This window comes from Misgurnus anguillicaudatus, chromosome 7, assembly GCF_027580225.2.
Source record: "Misgurnus anguillicaudatus chromosome 7, ASM2758022v2, whole genome shotgun sequence".
In the NCBI taxonomy this organism is placed as follows: domain Eukaryota; kingdom Metazoa; phylum Chordata; class Actinopteri; order Cypriniformes; family Cobitidae; genus Misgurnus; species Misgurnus anguillicaudatus.
Window position 1 is genome coordinate 17741015 of NC_073343.2, and position 17204 is coordinate 17758218.

General features: G+C 36.7%; 1 protein-coding gene across 1 annotated transcript in view; it reads right to left on the reverse strand.

Moving 5' to 3' along the window:
• LOC129416905 (ALK tyrosine kinase receptor) overlaps positions 1–17204 on the reverse strand; it is a 723819-nt gene that overhangs the window by 293503 nt on the left and 413112 nt on the right. Inside the window, exon 4 of the mRNA XM_073869493.1 lies at positions 5154–5355. Within this exon, the coding sequence (XP_073725594.1) occupies positions 5154–5355 (202 nt within the window). The remainder of the gene's footprint in view (positions 1–5153; positions 5356–17204) is intronic.

Consider the following 17204-nt stretch of genomic DNA (forward strand, 5'->3'; position numbering starts at 1 on the left):
ATAGCACTACCAATGTAATGTTTCCATTGCAGTCTTACAAAATATTATTTTTACAGTTGATTTCACAAATATACATATAGTGCAGGGGTCTCAAACTCAAATTGGCTTGGGGCCATTTCTGAGATTGACATTTAATCGGAGGGCCGCAGAGCTATTTTAAGGTTAAAAAAGTACAATATTTCTGTAAATTGACTGATAAAATTCTATTATTTAATGTATAATAAAAGCAGTGTTTTTTTTTAAATATACGTTATTTTATGTAAGTGAATAATTTCTTAACCTTCTCTTTATAAAAAATTACCATCAGTAAGTGTTTGTGTTTTGATTTATTTTGGATTGTTTACAGTCATAGTATTGACTTTATTATGTTCCATCTTTGTTATTCCACAGTTTTAATGAATTTGCTATTATATGTGGAAAAATATGAATAAGTGAAAGTGATCCTAAAACTTCTGAATGGGTAGTCAATGTTAAGCTAGTTAAACAGAATAAAATATATAATACTGCTAGGTGTAATTGCATAGCAAGCTACATAATAATATATTATATATAGCAGTATACATACTTTTATCCTCTGTATGTTTCTCCTCATCTTTCCTCTTTTAATCTGGGCACTTTGATGGCAATTTTTCTTATCTGTAGTTTATGTGTTGCATTTCATCTACGGCTCTGCCTCATATTATGCGGTGTCTCCAGGGCCGCATTAAGAGCTCACTGGGCCCCGGGGCTATGAATTACTGCAGCCCCCCAAAACACCACTTTAGGTCACCAACTACAGAGAGAACACATTTTTCTAAAACACTGCTGAAGTTGTTTTACATAAATATAATCTAGAATAATTCAGAATAACAGTTGCACGAAAAAAAGCTGTTAGATTAACCCTAACCTGTAAACATGACTTGCTAATAGCGAATATAGGGGTGGGCGATGATATAATGATATACTTCACAGTCAAGTTATATTACTTTTAATAAGAATTTTATCATATGGAAATTTAATGCCACTAACATTTCAGAATTCTTTTGACCAATTTCCATATCACAAAAAAATAATAGTCACTTAAGAAAATAATCTCAAGCTTACTGATAACAAGAGTTACAATTAATAACAATAGAACAAAGGCACACAAGAAATCGACCTACTTGAAAAACTTAAAGCACTGAATAATATTATATTGTGTAAAGTAATCAAATATACAGTACCTATCTTTCACTATAAATTCAACATTCATTCTTATTTATTTTACAAAAGTGATTCAGTCAATGGCAGTAAATTACTTTATTTCTGATGTTTGATTTATTTATTTATTTATTTATATTTATTTAATGTTTATTTGACAGGGACAAATGGATAAAACATTGCTTTATAAAAAATACAAAGTAGATTCCATGCATACAGGTTTATAGCCAAGACTAATTTGCAACCCCTGTCCCTGGTTAGGCTTGTAAGGTTAAAACAGAGATTACAGAGTATTGAAGCACAAATTTATAGCTATTAAAATATATACAATAAATACATCAAATACATTAAATAAGATGTGGGCTTAAATAGATGTAGTAGTCACTATAACACAGAATCTAAACAAATGTATACATTAAGTTGTAGCCTGTATAATCAGCGTTCACAAAGTTGTTTCAGTTTTAGCCATTGCTTTAAATGTGTATTAAAAACCTTTCAGTGTTTTAATTTCTGATGGTAAAGCATTCCACCATTTTATGCCATTTTAAAGTGATGTCTGACCAAATGTTGTTCTACGTTTTCCGACTATACAGCCTATACAGTGCGGCGCGGCTTTTTATATTGCTATGCAACCGAGTAAGCTGTCTTGTCAATCAAATATTGACGCGTGAGCGCTCTTTTACTGTTAACTGTCATATTAGCAGAAACTTTAAAAATAGGACGCTTGCTCTGACCTTGTTTGAGGGTGAGAGGTGCACAAAGACGCAGGAGAAAGTGAGCGAGTGGAGTCCGGTTCTTCAAAGCCCTTGTAAACTTCCCTTACCACAACGTAAGGCCCGCCTCTCCCCTCATTCGATTGGACAATGCTTCTCCGCTCTCAGCGCTTCTTCAAAAGCGCGTGCTGCGGCTGGCGGCAAAAACCTAATTTGTAGGGGGCGTGGTAAGGCTTTGGCAATCAGATGTCTAGTAGCAGTCAATCTGCTTCACAGCCAATCACGGGCCCCCTACTTGTTCGGGCCCCGGGGCTTTACCCCCGCCTAGCCCTATGGTTAATGCGGCCCTGGGTGTCTCCATTAGAAGCTGTGGCTTCTTGATGTGAGCCCCACCGCAGCTCTTCTCTGAGTAACAGCTGATTTTCACCCGGAAGTAACAAATCTTCTCTGGACAAACACTACAAAGTCCTGAACAGATTAACTGGTTGGATGGTGAAAATGATATGATTGACGCGAGGTTCAGATGAGGAATTAAAGTCCGATCACGCATTCCGTTATCCTCGCAATCACGGAGCGCGCGCGGCTCATGGCTGCGTAGCAACGGGTGACGCGACACACGCCACGGAACGCAACTTCCGCTTCCCAGCACTTTAGAAAGTAAGAAACGCCTTGACTCGTTTTAACGCGCGTTTGTAACGGGGAATATTAGTTTATGATGAATTGTGCCAAAATGTCTATTAATCTTGTATATTAATTCTAAAATGTTAATTGAACACAATGTGTTAAGTGCACCTGATGGGATATAGCGACACCCGCAGGAGACTAAAGTAAATTGTGAACTGTGTCGGCCATTTTCTCCTCAGTCATTGTAAGCTGTTGAGGAGGATGGTAGGTTTAAAATCTCTCTCCGGTCAAATGCAAGTAAAATGTTGTTAGAGATGATTTTATTTCTGCTAAGGTTCAATATTGTTCTCTAAAAAGGGTATTTCATATTGTAGATAAGCCAAAAGAGATGAAGTTGATTACCCAAAACATTTGATAATGTGGGATAACAAAAAGTTTTAAAAGAAAAAATCTTAAACTGGAGCTTGTGCCAGATTACCTAAAGTCACCCTATTGGATTACAGACGACAGGTGCACGAGAAGAATACCATGCAAAAACAACAGTGTAAAGGCTCGTACACACTGGGACGATTATCACACGCGCTTATCGCTGAAGTTTAACGCCTCGTGACTAAACAAAGGGCGCCTATGTGAGTGAGCACACTCATTGTCATTGCCATAACAAATAAAATATGTGACAATATGTTAACACGACCGGGGCATCCCAGCCTGCAATGGGTGCATTATTTCCAGGACTAGCACTTCCACTTTGGATTGGATTGCACATTGCAGTCCAGTATATAGTATAGGTGGACACTTTGAACTATAACACATTTTCATTGAACTGCTTTATGGTATAGAACTAAATTATTGCTTTTTACAGTTTTACGATTTCTTTTACATTCTGCGTTGTTTTAGTTCAGTGCCAATTTGGTTTGTGAAAATGCATTCATTATATTATATCTGCTGTATTATTGTCTTAATTCTGCACACACAACTTTTAACTATTTAAACAAATTCCCTTTTAGATTGTGTAATCTCTGCTGATAGGGCTGAGTGATACAACTGCTGTAGGTGTTTTAAGGAATAATCCAGTATAATATATGCTCTATGTAGAAGTTTTAGCTTTAAGATTCTTAAAGACCTTATACACAGGACATTTTCCGGTCAAGGTTTGACTGAGTTTGAACCTGGACTTGGCCAAAATTTCATGAAGATATGTGGCCTGGTTGGCTAATCAAAAATAATAACCTCAAGAGGAACTCTATAATGAGTCAGAACACTTTCCCCTGAACATGCACCGCATGGCTGAATGCATTCATATAGTCTTCGAAGACGCAGAGCTCTGCTGCAGAGGAAAATGTAACAAAATAGCTGACTAGAAAGCTTCTTAAGGACAGAGGGTCAAATCTAAAGCATGTTAAACTCTGTGTGGGTGTTCTGGAAGTGTTTAGGTAAGAATGTAAAAGCTTTGGATTTTAACAGCTTTATAAGATAGGAGATGAACAAAAATATTTTAAGTAACTAAATATATGTTAAATGTAGTAAGGAAAGTCATAAATACAGTTGAAGACGAACCCAAGGTACAGACATACAGATAAAAAAAATAACTTTGGTAAAAAAGTGTCTGACCCATGAAAACCACACACCATAATCCCCCTCAACAAACTTTACACTTGGCACACTGCAGTCAGGCAAGTATCGTTCTCCTGGCAACCACCAAACCCAGACTCGTCCATCAGATTTCCAGACAGAGAAGTGGATTTGTTGCTCCAGAGACTTGTCTCAACTGCTTTAGAGTCCAGTGGTGACATGCTTTACACCACTGCATCTGACGCTTTGCATTCAACTCGGTGATGTACAGTAAGGCTTGGATGCAGCTGCTCAGCCATGGAAACCCATTCCATGAAGCTTTCTATGCACTGTTCTTGGACTAATCTGAAGGCCACACAAAGTTTGAAGGTCTGTAGTTGTTATTGACTCTGCAGAAAGTTGCCAACTTCTGCGTACTGTGCACCTTAGCACTACTCTGTGATTTAAGTGGCTTACTACTTTGTGGCTGAGTTGCTGTTGTTTCCAATTGCTTCCAATTTGTTATAAGATTACTAACAGTTGATCGTAGAATATTCAGAAGTGAGGAAATTTTTACAAATGGACTTATTGCACAGGTGGCAACCTATTACTGTACCACGCTTGAATTCACTAAGCTCATGAGAACGACTCATTCTTTCACAAATGTTTGTAAAAGCTGTCTGCGTGCTTAGGTGATTTTATACACCTGAGGCCATGGAAGTCTTGGAACACCTGAAATCAGTGATTTGGAGGGGTATCCCAAAACATTTAGCAATACAGTGTAGCTTAGTTTAGGCTAAAATTATTAAAACAGAGTTTGAAAACTGTACATTTAAGATCTTTTGGTGATACACCAAACACCAACTTTACCAGAGTTGGGAAAGAGAGAGGTAAGACAGGAATACAATGCAGACTTTTACTGTAAATTTTTAACTTGTGCAAATGCATAATGAATGCAACACAAGAAAGTGGTCCTTCTGGCATACTATATGTTTTTTCAAGCTGTATGTCACAGCTGGTTCAATTATGTCACAAGGTAAGCATTTTCTATCTCTGGATATAATAATGTGCCAATCGCAAACTCACCCGATGATGTGAGGGTGCTCTGTGGTCAGGAGAGCAAGTGGTGGCTTGTCTCTCTCGATGAGCCAGACAGTATAACGTCCACTCTGTCTGGGGTGCAAAAACACCTTCACATCTAGGCCACAAGGCTGCTGGGCGGCACGTAGCCATGGACTCAAAACCCATGGGCCTGTCAGAGCTGAGCCATTTACTGAGAGAAACCTCCCTGGGGAAAAAAAATATATATATATATATATATATATAAACAAACAGAACAAGAGAGAAACTTTAAGCTTTTGCAAATAAAAAGTCAGACAATCCAGTGCTTAGTAACTGTCATGGGCAGCCAATTTATGTGCAACCACAGCTTCAATCTACCCGAGTGTGAGAGATCAAAATCTCAAAACTGTTTGCCAAGCTCATGTTTTTATTTTACCTTTGAGGCTACTAGGCGGAAAACACAGGTAATTTCCCTCAAATCTGGCTTTAAAAAAATATTTTTGAGGGTTATACAGCTGCATTTTCTATATTAAAGATTGTCCTAAAGGCCAAGTGCTGCTTTTTCATAAACAATGGGTCTCACTCACTAACAATTGCTACTATTTTCCTATTTAAACACACATTGTAATTTCCACTTAATTCACAGCACGTCCGTACGCACCTAAATTTTTTTATTAAACTCGTTCTTACGTATTTGGAGTGCTCTGAATGAGCAACTGTGTGAAGGAGGTTGGTAATTTTCATAATACACACCCAAACCATCTCCATATAAGGGCTTTTGTTAATGCAGCAGTTGTCCACAGTACATTTTAGAGAAGAATGTCACCAAAGCAAAAGTGCTAAAAAGAAATCCATTGTCATATTCATTATTGGTAAAACTCTGTTTTGCTTTGGTTTTTCAATTTGAGAGGCTTTGCTGTCAATGGAGGAAGCCAGATGTGCTGTGTGTGTTAAACTAAGTGTAAATGTCACAACTGTTTGCTGGAACTTCAGAACTTTATTGCTTGTCTGCAAAATGTAGTTACTCTCCCAAAACATTTGATTTATGCTTCAAAACCTAGTTTTGGTGTAGTTTTAGAATGTAATATGCAATATGTAAAATGGCAATGCATTTTTGTATTTAAATGTACATTTTCCATGCTATATGTGCACCGTGCAAAATGCAAATTCAAAAATGTTATTTACATTTGCTGTTTCCTGTTTTTATACCTAGTTTTGGTGTCAGTAATTTGGCCAAGGCCACCAAAATATAAAGTATTTTTGTCATGTGATGCAAGTAGCTGCTCCTGACCATAAATTGGTCCATAGGTGGGGCAGATGCTGGATCGTATTGTAGGCTTTATGAATAACCCATGATTAACTGCTAGTGGAATTAGTTTTACATTAAAATGACTAAACGAAAGCAGAGCAGAGCTGGAGGGGCAAATTCAAATCTGCCCATATGGCTCTCCGTTAGGGCTTGCTGCATTTCCATTTTCAGCACAAATTTACATTGGGGAAAATGTGGGGCACTTTTGAGCTACATGCAGTAGCCAACCAAGCCGTGGCTCAATTTCCAAACTTTATTAATTTCACTTTACTATTTAAAGTAGTTAAGAAATGCAGAAAATACAAAATTTACAAATTAACTAGGGGTGTGACGAGATCTCGTGCGACGAGATCTCGCGAGATTAAATATGTATCGCGAGATTTCTTGTGTAGGTGAAATTCTGGCCGTTTCTAAAATAAAAGACTGCATCCTTCGGAGGTCGCATTTTTAAACTGCATTTACTTCATAAAGACTGTCTTATTAGAGACTACTAAGAATTATAAAGTTTACTAATAATTTATTGAATCGCAAATTGTTGTAATATGCTCACGACTTGCGAATGTAATGCTCAGTTAATGATCTGAAATAAACCTTAATGACGTATGCAGCCTGCATATGCGACCTCTGGAGGATGCAGCTTTCTGTTTGACCCTTTTAGGTACCAGTTACACCAAAAGCGTTTATGGCAGTTGCAGGCGCCTGTTTTAAATGATATTCTATGGGCATGGAGCGTTTGCGTGCTGTTTATGCAACAGCACGCGCCTTTGAAGGAACGCTGAGAGCGGAGAAGCACCCGACGTCATTCGCGTCTTTCCATTGTCCACTGGAATGAGGGGAGATGTGGGCCTTACGTTGTGGTGAGGGAAGTTTACAGTTGCTTTGAAGAACCGGACTCCACTCGCTCACTCTCTCCTGCGTGTTTGTGCACTTCTCACCCTCAAACAAGGTCAGAGCAAGCGTCATCTTTTTAAAGTTTCTGCTAATATGACAGTTAACAGCAAAAGAGCGCCCGCTTTAATATTTGATTGACAAGACAGCTGACTATAGGTGGTTGCCTAGCAATATTAAAAGCTGCGTCGACTCGCACTGCTCTTTTTTAAAAAAGGCAGTGCGTCGCGCCTTGCGTTTCCAACGTTTAAAGCGTGGTTGGTGTAATTAGCCTCTTACAGTGCATGCATTATATTCTGTCTTTTACTGCATTTGCTTTTTTGTTTGGGTTTCCAATAATGTTCGTTTGGGAGCTCGTATGAAGTCTGAGACGTGTTGTGTTTGTCTGTTGATCAGTGTCAGAGTTGAAGTCTCAGCAGATTAAACAATCACAGAGTTTTCATGATTTAATGTCTGCATGTTCATTTCTACTGTAAAGAAATGGACGTATATTAAATATTCAAATGGATTTAAACATTGTTTGGCTAAAAAATAAGCGTTTCTCTCCGTCTAAAGTGAAAGTCGTCAACGAGTCAACTATCTCCCCCTGCAGGCATTTGTTATAATATATACATAATGCTTTTATTTATAGACCACAAATGTAATGTTTTTGTTAATGTAATGTTGTTTAATGTAACTTGGTATTAATACTTTATTTGAACCAATTATTATTGCATCTTCGTTATTATGTAATTTTAAAGGCTACTGCTCACTTGGGTCTATTTTTATTACCCCAAAATAACAAATTACTTCATTATCAGTTAGTAAAATAATTGTTAGGGGCAGTCCTTGATTAGTTAAAACATTTAAAATGTCTCGTTCTCATGAACCCAATCTCATGTCTCGTCTCGTCTCATGGATTAAGTGTCTCATCACACCCCTAAAATTAACAAATTAATTTATATTTGATTACGTTTATACATGAATATCAGCTGACGTCACTCACTTGTCTTCCGCCATTTTGAGTACCTGAAGTGGTCGCAAAAGAACTGGAAGCTATGCCTTCAATATGTTGTGAGCATCAAAATCGCTATTTTTACAACATTAAGACGGCTCGACACAACATGATACTTTGCTCGAAATATCACCTGTGTTTCTACACGTAAACTCAAGCATTTAGAACATTGTTTGTGAACACAGAGTTTACTAAAAATAAGGTTTTGAACAACTGACTTTGGCTTCCGCTCGCCGCCATCCTGCCAGTCAAGATGTATCGATCTGCGAATGCGACTTAAGGAGGGAGGAGAGTAAAGATGGATAGCTCCTAAAGCATAGGTCCATATAAATGCACTGATAATTTGTTGTTTTGTCGCAAGTGACAAACAATATTGCCCTTCTAGTTGAAAAAGGAGCCTCATATGAGATTCATTAATTCGCATTTGGAAATCTATTATTTACGTCTGGCAGAGATGACGAGCAGACACCATAACAGCCAAAGTCCGTTGTTCAAAACCTTTCTTTTTAGTGAACTCTGTGTGCACAAACAATGTTCTCAATGCTCGCATTTATATCGCAGGGGATACTTCGAGCAAAGTTTCATGTTGTGTCGTGCCGCCTTATGTTGTAAAATAGTGGTAGTTCTGTAGCAGCGGACACCGGCTGAAAAAACGCATTAGGGATCGAGTAGACACCCTAACCAAGATATATTTTTTAAAAGTAGTGTTTCTTTTCATGACAGTCGAGGTGCCACATGTTGTCTTTCGTAGCCATTTACTTTATCCGTAAGAATCATAGACAGTAAAAGATAAGAAATCCGTAAATCGTAGCAAGGTAGCCATTGTCAGTAGCCTACTGGTACTCGGTAGGTCCTCAATATGGCAGCATGACGTAAAAAGGTCACATGACTGAAATCCATCTATATAGAGCTCTATGCTTTTAAATGGATTAATACAGTATGAGCCACACAGGTCAAATGTTTGTGTTTTTTTACCATGACAGTCTACTCTTTACATGGAAACTAAAAACTCAATAGCTTGTCCAATTACAGTACTGTGAATTTCACATTACTTACCACAATTACAAAAAAAAATGCTACAAAAATAACACCCATGAAAAATATTCTTGGTGAACATCCTGTTGCTCTTAATGGTCTGGCCAAAGATTTTCATCAACATCACATCTGAAGTTTTCCAATGCCATGCACTGCGGGGGAAAAAACTTCATGAATGCTGCACCCTTCCCCTGCAATGAGATTTCTTGAATTCTTGCATATCATCTGATTGCTCTTTTATGAGCATGTTGCTGCTGTTCAGGGTTGTGACAGTCCTTCTGAAACTATTAAAAATGGTTGTGACTGTGTAGTGGGCAAACTACATATGCTGTATATGCACCCAAACTTGATTAGTTGTGATTCCAGATTTATTGCAATAGCAGGTCATTTGCCAGTTTAGCAAACATTACAAACATTATTATTAGTCCAAACATTTTGAAATATGAAAACTAAATTCCGCTTTACAATGATATACAGTTTGACAAGAAGTCATAGTTTGTGAACCAAAAAACAATTGTTCAGAGATCTGAACTTATTGTTTTGAAAAAATAAATTCTTATTCAAGAATTGAGGCAAAGAAATTGAGAAAAACTGTATTATGACTTCACCAGAGACACGTATGGAAGCATATTGGTTGCAAATTTCAATGCAATATGTAAAATGGCAATGCATTTTTCTATTTAAATGTAAATTTTCCACGCTATATGTGCACCGTTCAAAATGAAAATGAGAATTCAAAAATGTTATTTACATTTGCTGTTTCCTACAGTCCTGTTTTTATGCTTTTTAAGTTGCAAAATTAAATTGGAAATGTATTACCTGAACTGATTAGATGTTTTTAACATGGTCAAGCAAAAACTGTAGCAAAATGATTATTTAAACGTAATTTTCCTAAATAATTTTTTTTCACTGCTCATGACCAGAAGAATTTCATTCTGGAGAGCAGTTTTTGCAACCCCTGCAAGACTACAGAGAGGTTCAAGCAACTGGATGTCAAGAAATTTGTTGGATTTTGGCATTAAACCTGAGATTTTTTGTGGAAAACCTGTTTTTTAATCTCTGAAACAGCTGTATCTAGTATGTTCAACATCTGTCTTAGAGTTGCAGTGGCACATTTAGAACCTGACTGCCCTTCTTGCCCTAAAGGTGAAAAAATGACAGAGTCACCATAGGAGGGATTCACAGTCCTAAGACGTTTTGGTGAGGGCTCAACAGTAGACATGTCAGGGCAGTACAACCCTGCACAACTTCAGCTGCATGGCACAAATCAACATGATGAGACTGTAGGATGGCATAAGCTGGTTTTAAAATAGTGAGATGATGTATTAGAAATTTGCCATTTAAAAAAAATGGCATCGCTTCAGCTGAAAGAGAGGCCCGGATGATTCTTTTGCAAGGTCAACTGATTGTCATCATTGGAAACCTTATAAAGAATGTTAAAAATGACTTCCTCATTATCCACCACACATTTTGCGACTTCATAATGACTTGTCCAGCGGATTTCCAACAGTCTCTTGAGATACGGGCAATTGTATCTTAGAGAGACAAAATTATGCCTGAAAAAGAGTGCAGGGAGCCTGAGAAGTCAAAGAATCTTTTAGCACAAGGTTCACTTTGAATCGCATGTTTGACAGTGAGGTTAAGCTGATGATTATAGTAGTGGATGTAGGGGATATGCCTGCCCAACTTTTGTTGTAATAAAGCCTGAACACCACCGCGCACCCCACTTATCACTGATACTCCATCATAACACTGGCTCATTCTATTATTAGCACTGTATCCTGTTTTAGACAAGTGTTGTAATATTTCAGAAGTGATGTAATCTGCATCAAGTTGCTGGAGTTCTAACAAGCCAATGAGATGTTCCTCTGGCACACCATTGCACAGAAAACAAATCATAACGGACAAATTTTCAGTGGTTCAAGATTTCTTGTGCCATCACTTTTCAAACAGAATGCAGCTGAATCAGCAGTGTCATATTTCTGTTTATTTTATTTTCAGAACCATGGATGCCAAAATTTCAATAATTTAATTCTGGATGGTTTTGGAAGTGTACTTGCATTTTGTGGGATACCTGATGTAATGTCAGCCAGGTATTTATCTTTTTCCAACGTGTATTTAAACAGCTTGGCTAGGACAACGCAAAAAATAAGTTGACACAAAATATGCGCGTTGATTCGTCAAAACCAAAATGGCGGCGCCATAACGTATTAACGTATATGGAGCTGTATTAAATTTAGCACCAATTTTGTGATTGGCTGTTATGTGGTGTAGGGCCAGGGTGGGCCAAGTCTCTGATTGGGTGGGCCAGGCCTGATGTAAGAACTACGCAAACATCATAAGTGGCCTTAGGCAACAGTACAAAACAATAAAAACAACAGATTCATCGTCCCTTTAACCAACATGCGTGTGGAAACGTCTGTAAACAGTGCGAGTGTAAATGCATAATCTGTTATAAAACATTATGATTGGGCCAAAGCCTCAGCGGTTTTTGACGTTAATTAATCTAAATGCTGGTAATCCTAATTCTCCATTCACACATAGCGCTAACCAGTAAATTACTGGTAATATTACAACTTCTCTTTCTGGTAAATTGGCAGCAGAGAAAGGTTCAGTTCACACATGATATTGTAACTTCAATTTACCAGTAATTTACTAGTAAAGAATGTATGTGTGAAAGGGACTTGTGCAACTTCATTTAACTTTAACCAGCATAAAGAAAATTACTCTTGCTAGTAACTTTATATAAATTTGATATTTTATTTAGAGTTGGAGACACATGCTAAAAATTTGGATGGTTTGTAACATTAAGTTAGTTAATGGAGTAGCTTACATGACCTATCAATAAACAATTCATTGTGCATTAATAAATACTACTTTATACAAATTTTATTAGTGCAAACATTTGAAATGTTAAAACTTCATTACTAGAGCTTTAAAAAATATATATAGTTTGACAAGATTTTTGAAGGTTTACAATTGAATATTAGTGTTGTGAATATAAAATAATTTATATGCATTTTTATGGGGTCAGTGACATTTAAAAATCTTCATTTACACTTAAAGTGACAGTCACTACATCATAAAATGGCTTTAAAATATGAAAACTACATTTATAGAGCTTGATATAAAGGTTTTCAAGATTTCTTCATGTTTATAGTAGGACATTAGTATCATAAATATGTAATAACAAATGGCCCACCTGTGGGTCAGTGACTTTTTTAATTATTCTCACTACATTATTCTTTGATGAAATAAAAACATTACACTCTTGGAGCTTTCCAGCGATATATAGTTTGTCATTTTTTTTTTAGAATAGGCAATTAATGGTTTAAAAATTACATAAACAAAAAGAGCCCATCTGTGACCCGTGACAGAAATAAAACATTATTGAAAGTTTTTTATATCTGCATAGTCATTAAGCATGGTTAATTTCACTCATGGTTAAAACACGTGTCTTGTTTACACATGGAACAAAGTGTATACAGGACAAAAAGGGTTTTTAAAAGAGCAAAAGAGAAAAAGAGTTTTAACTGAAATGTTAGACATCCTTTACGTCTGCCCTGTTGAGTGTTTTCCCATTCATTTTTAGACAAGTGGCCTGTCTCCTTAAAGACACACTATGCAGTTATTTTACCTTAATATAACAGCTTCAAAGTTATTTCGGTGGTAAACAAAGTCATAGTTGGGCGAATCATCCTCCTGTTGAAACTCGGGGAGGACGCCGCTAGCAAAACCAGCAATGCAAGCTTGAGAGAACCGCCCATGACAAATCTTGCGAGAATCACGACTTGCTTTACGGCAACGACGTCACACACGTTAGGCTTGTTTGACTTTGTGTGGCGCTGCAAGAACCGACCGCCGGATGACGTCAAAGTACTGCGAGAATGATCCGAAATGGCACTGCATGAAGTCGATCAAGCCTTAACAACAACTGCACGCGCGAATTTGAGACGTGAGGCTAAACAATTTAAAAGTTAAGAAAGCCCGTTCGGAAGAGAGTAGGAAAAGGAAAAGAGAATCTGACCATGTTAGGTACCGGACAAGAGTCCCACTCGGGACTCAGTCAGGTTTTTAGTCGTTGGCGTGAGCTAAAAGACAGCACTGGATGGGATGCTGATCTGGCGATCTTGTTAATGGACTAGTAAGTAAATCTCTTATTTGTAAACTTGTTTGCGGTCAAACTGTTGCTGTTGGACAAAAACACAGAAAATGCATAGAGCGGCTTTAAACAATCTCTGTACACTTCTAAAACTGTTGCCAAGTATCTGGATTGAATGAACATGTGTGAATGTAGAAATCCATGGGCCCAGTCACAGACAGTGAGCCTGTGAAGAACCAAAATAGATGAGTAAGGGAGAGATATGACAACACACCAGAGAAAATAAATAATTAAAGAGAAAGGAGAAATCAAAGCTCTGTCTGTGTGCTTTGATTTAGAGTCCCCCCTCTCTACAGCCTCATTCAGAGCCTCAATCAGGAACTTTTCCACAGGGCCAGAGCAAGAAAAAAGATAAAGATATTCTTTTGATAGAAAATGAAAGTACAAATAAAAAAATGGCAGAGAATATGGGCCAGAATGTAACATTTTCATTATTCACAGTTATCTTTGTATGACACAGACTTGTTATAGCATCATATTGTTTGGAATGAGGTTTCAGTAGATTCAGAAGAGGACACGAGAAATATAAATTGCTTAGTTACATTTCCTTATAAATCTATGATTTTTTAATAAGAGTATGTGAACAATTAAAAACAAATTTAGAAATCAAAATATTAAACGTTTATTTGTCGTTTATTTATTTGTTATTTATAAAGATTTATCTGCCAGATATGATGTTGAGGCTTTGCGTAAAACCTTATCCTATACACTGTAAAAAAACTTTGCTGCCTTAATTTTTTTTGTTAAATCAACTCAGATTTACAAGTCATGTCAACAGAAATTAGTTGTCACAACTTATAAAATATAGTTGAGAAAAGTCAACTTAAATGTATAAGTTATAACAACTCACCTGTAGTTATAACAACTCATCTCTAGTCAGGATAAATAATAGTAAGTTGAGATGACTTGTAAATCCGAGTTGATTCGACAGGGAATTTTAAGGCAGCAAAGTATTTTTTACAGTGTACACGCAACACCGGGACACGCTGTAAAGGGTACCTTTACCATATTAATCAGAGTTTGTATCCTAATCAGTCGCGTTACAAAGCCGCCACATCCAGCATCAGTGGATTCTATTTTAAAAACAGTTCTGTGATATTGCAGCTGACCGCTCCACCTAGGGCTGTTACGCAATCCTGTATTACCACGCTACTGACAAGCCAACCACATGGATGACAAGCAACCACAACAACCGTGCTTTTCACGTTAAATTCATGAAGCTATGCCATTCTTCTTTTTCATATCATACATGTACAGTGAAGGCCAAATAAATGTTTGACCAAGGAACACACAGAATATAATGTAAGCATGGCTTGTTGCGAATTTATGAAAAAATGTAAATGACTAAAAATGATCTCTCCTTTTATACTTTATAGATACATGTTAATTTATCTACTAATATATTGTTGAACATGTCCTTTTATTAATATGTATTTTCGTCTGTATTGCATTTGTTTTGTACATTGACAAATAATGTCTAATTTTAATATATATATATATATATATATATATATATATATATATATATATATATATAAATTGAAGAAGATTGTTTTTAAAGAAGATGTATTTAGCTGTAGTATAGCGTATGAGATATAGCTTAAGAGACATTAAAGAGCCACTAAAATTACCACAAAAAAGTTTCTATATTTATTGTTGTGGTCTACCACAATACTGTTGTTTGAATTAAAGTTCAAAAAACGCATTATATTTCTCATAATATAGAAGTACTAATAGAAGTACTATGAAAAGTTGCCTGTTTCCATTTCTGTGTCTAAACGCTCGTTTTTTTTTTAAGTTGAAAGCTTATAAAAACGTATTTGGTTTGTTTGGGTTGTTAGATGTACACCTTGTAACACAGCAGCTTTTACGTATTAATCTGTTTTTAAGTTTAATCTGTAAATAAGTTTTTATAAGCTGTCGACCCCAAAGGACGAGCGTTGAGACGCGGAAGTGGATGCAGGCAACTTTTCGTGGTACTCCTATTAGTAAAACTGCGTCCAATAGGGGGAAATGTAGTCAGCGATCCACTTTATTCTCCTTAAAAGCTGGGTTTTACGGCTCGACAGCTTATAAAAACTTATTTCTGGGTTCTTTGGCTTGTTAGCTGTACATATTGTCACACAGCAGCTTTTAGGCATTATTCAGTTTTTTGTTATAAGCCAGAAATGACAAGGAGGCAGCTTCTCGCAATACAAAGTCAATGGAGACTGTTGGATCGCTTTCCCCCCCGGTGGGCGTGGTTTTCAAATTTGCATAACGGCGCTCTGTCTCTATTAATCCTTAAAGGCGGAGTCCATGATGTTTGAAAGCCAATGTTGATATTTGAAATCACCTAAACAAACACGCCCCTACCCCAATAGAATCTGGACCTTCTGTTGATAGACCCACCCCACACATACGCAAACCGGCATTTGATTTGATTTGATTGGCTATAAGTGTGTTTTGGTAGTCGGCCCGTCTCCTTTTCCAAAGCGTTTTTCAAACATGGTGGACTCCGCCTTTAAACATAGATGAGGAGAGTCTGATTAGAAGTTTATTATTATATTTCTGATTTTAAAGTCCTCAAGTTTCACAAGTAAAGCCATACAAATCAGTGGGATGTGTGTCTGTATGTGCGCTCCACAGCTGCAGTGCGAGAGGGGCAGAAACAGAGAAAAACAAAATAAAAAAGGCACACAGGTAACAAAAGCCTTGAAAATTATATTCAACCCAGCCAAATCCTGTCCAAATTACAGAGATGCCAATTCGCACAGGACTAATATTAGCAAAAGAACGCAGTGTTCTGCTAAATATGGTAGGTAATTTGCTGGGAAATTTTTACTTTACAAATTACAGACATGGCAGATTCGCAAAGACTGAAATCATAATGAAATAAATGGCTAAAATCAGACTTTGATGCTCATTTTCTCAGAATTTTATTTTGAAACTGTAGTATGGTTATTACAGACTGGGTCACATATAAAAATGTTTTGTATCCATTTGTATCTATTTATAATTAAACTATTGTTAGAAAAGGGCTGGATGAATAAATACAGTGTGGATACCTGTCTATAATAGACAGATATATACTGTAAACAATTACAACGTCAACTATAGACAAAATATAATTGAAATATTTGCCTGCAAACTTAATTTTTAGCAAGTGTTACAACTAACCCCTTGCCTGTTACAATTAACCCCACCTATAGGGTAAGTTGTAACGTTTGCACTTCTGTCATGTATGGTGTAATTGTCCAAGAATGGTATGTACTAGAAATAAACTTCAAATGTTTATTTGTAGCAGAGATGTGTGTGTTGCTTGTGTAAAAATATAATCAAACTCAAATATTTTTTGAATGATTGAGCCAAAACCAACAAGCGTTAGGTTTTGCCCCGCTCTCCCCTACTATTTGCAGAATATTTCCCTGATATTATGACCACATATTGTCCACAAACCCTTTCAGCCACTCTGGGTTGATGTGAAAAGGACACTATAAAGATACTGTAGTCAAAGATTAAAAATCACTGTACAGTGAATATGAAATGGGAAAAGTAATGCAAAGTGTAAGCAAAACCCATTCACTTGACGATGTATGAGCATTTCAGTGTTTAAATAATAAATAGTTATAAAACCTGACCCAACCTTATGTTTTTCAATACACTTGAAAGCACTTTAGCAGCAAATACATATTTATCACAGGTTAG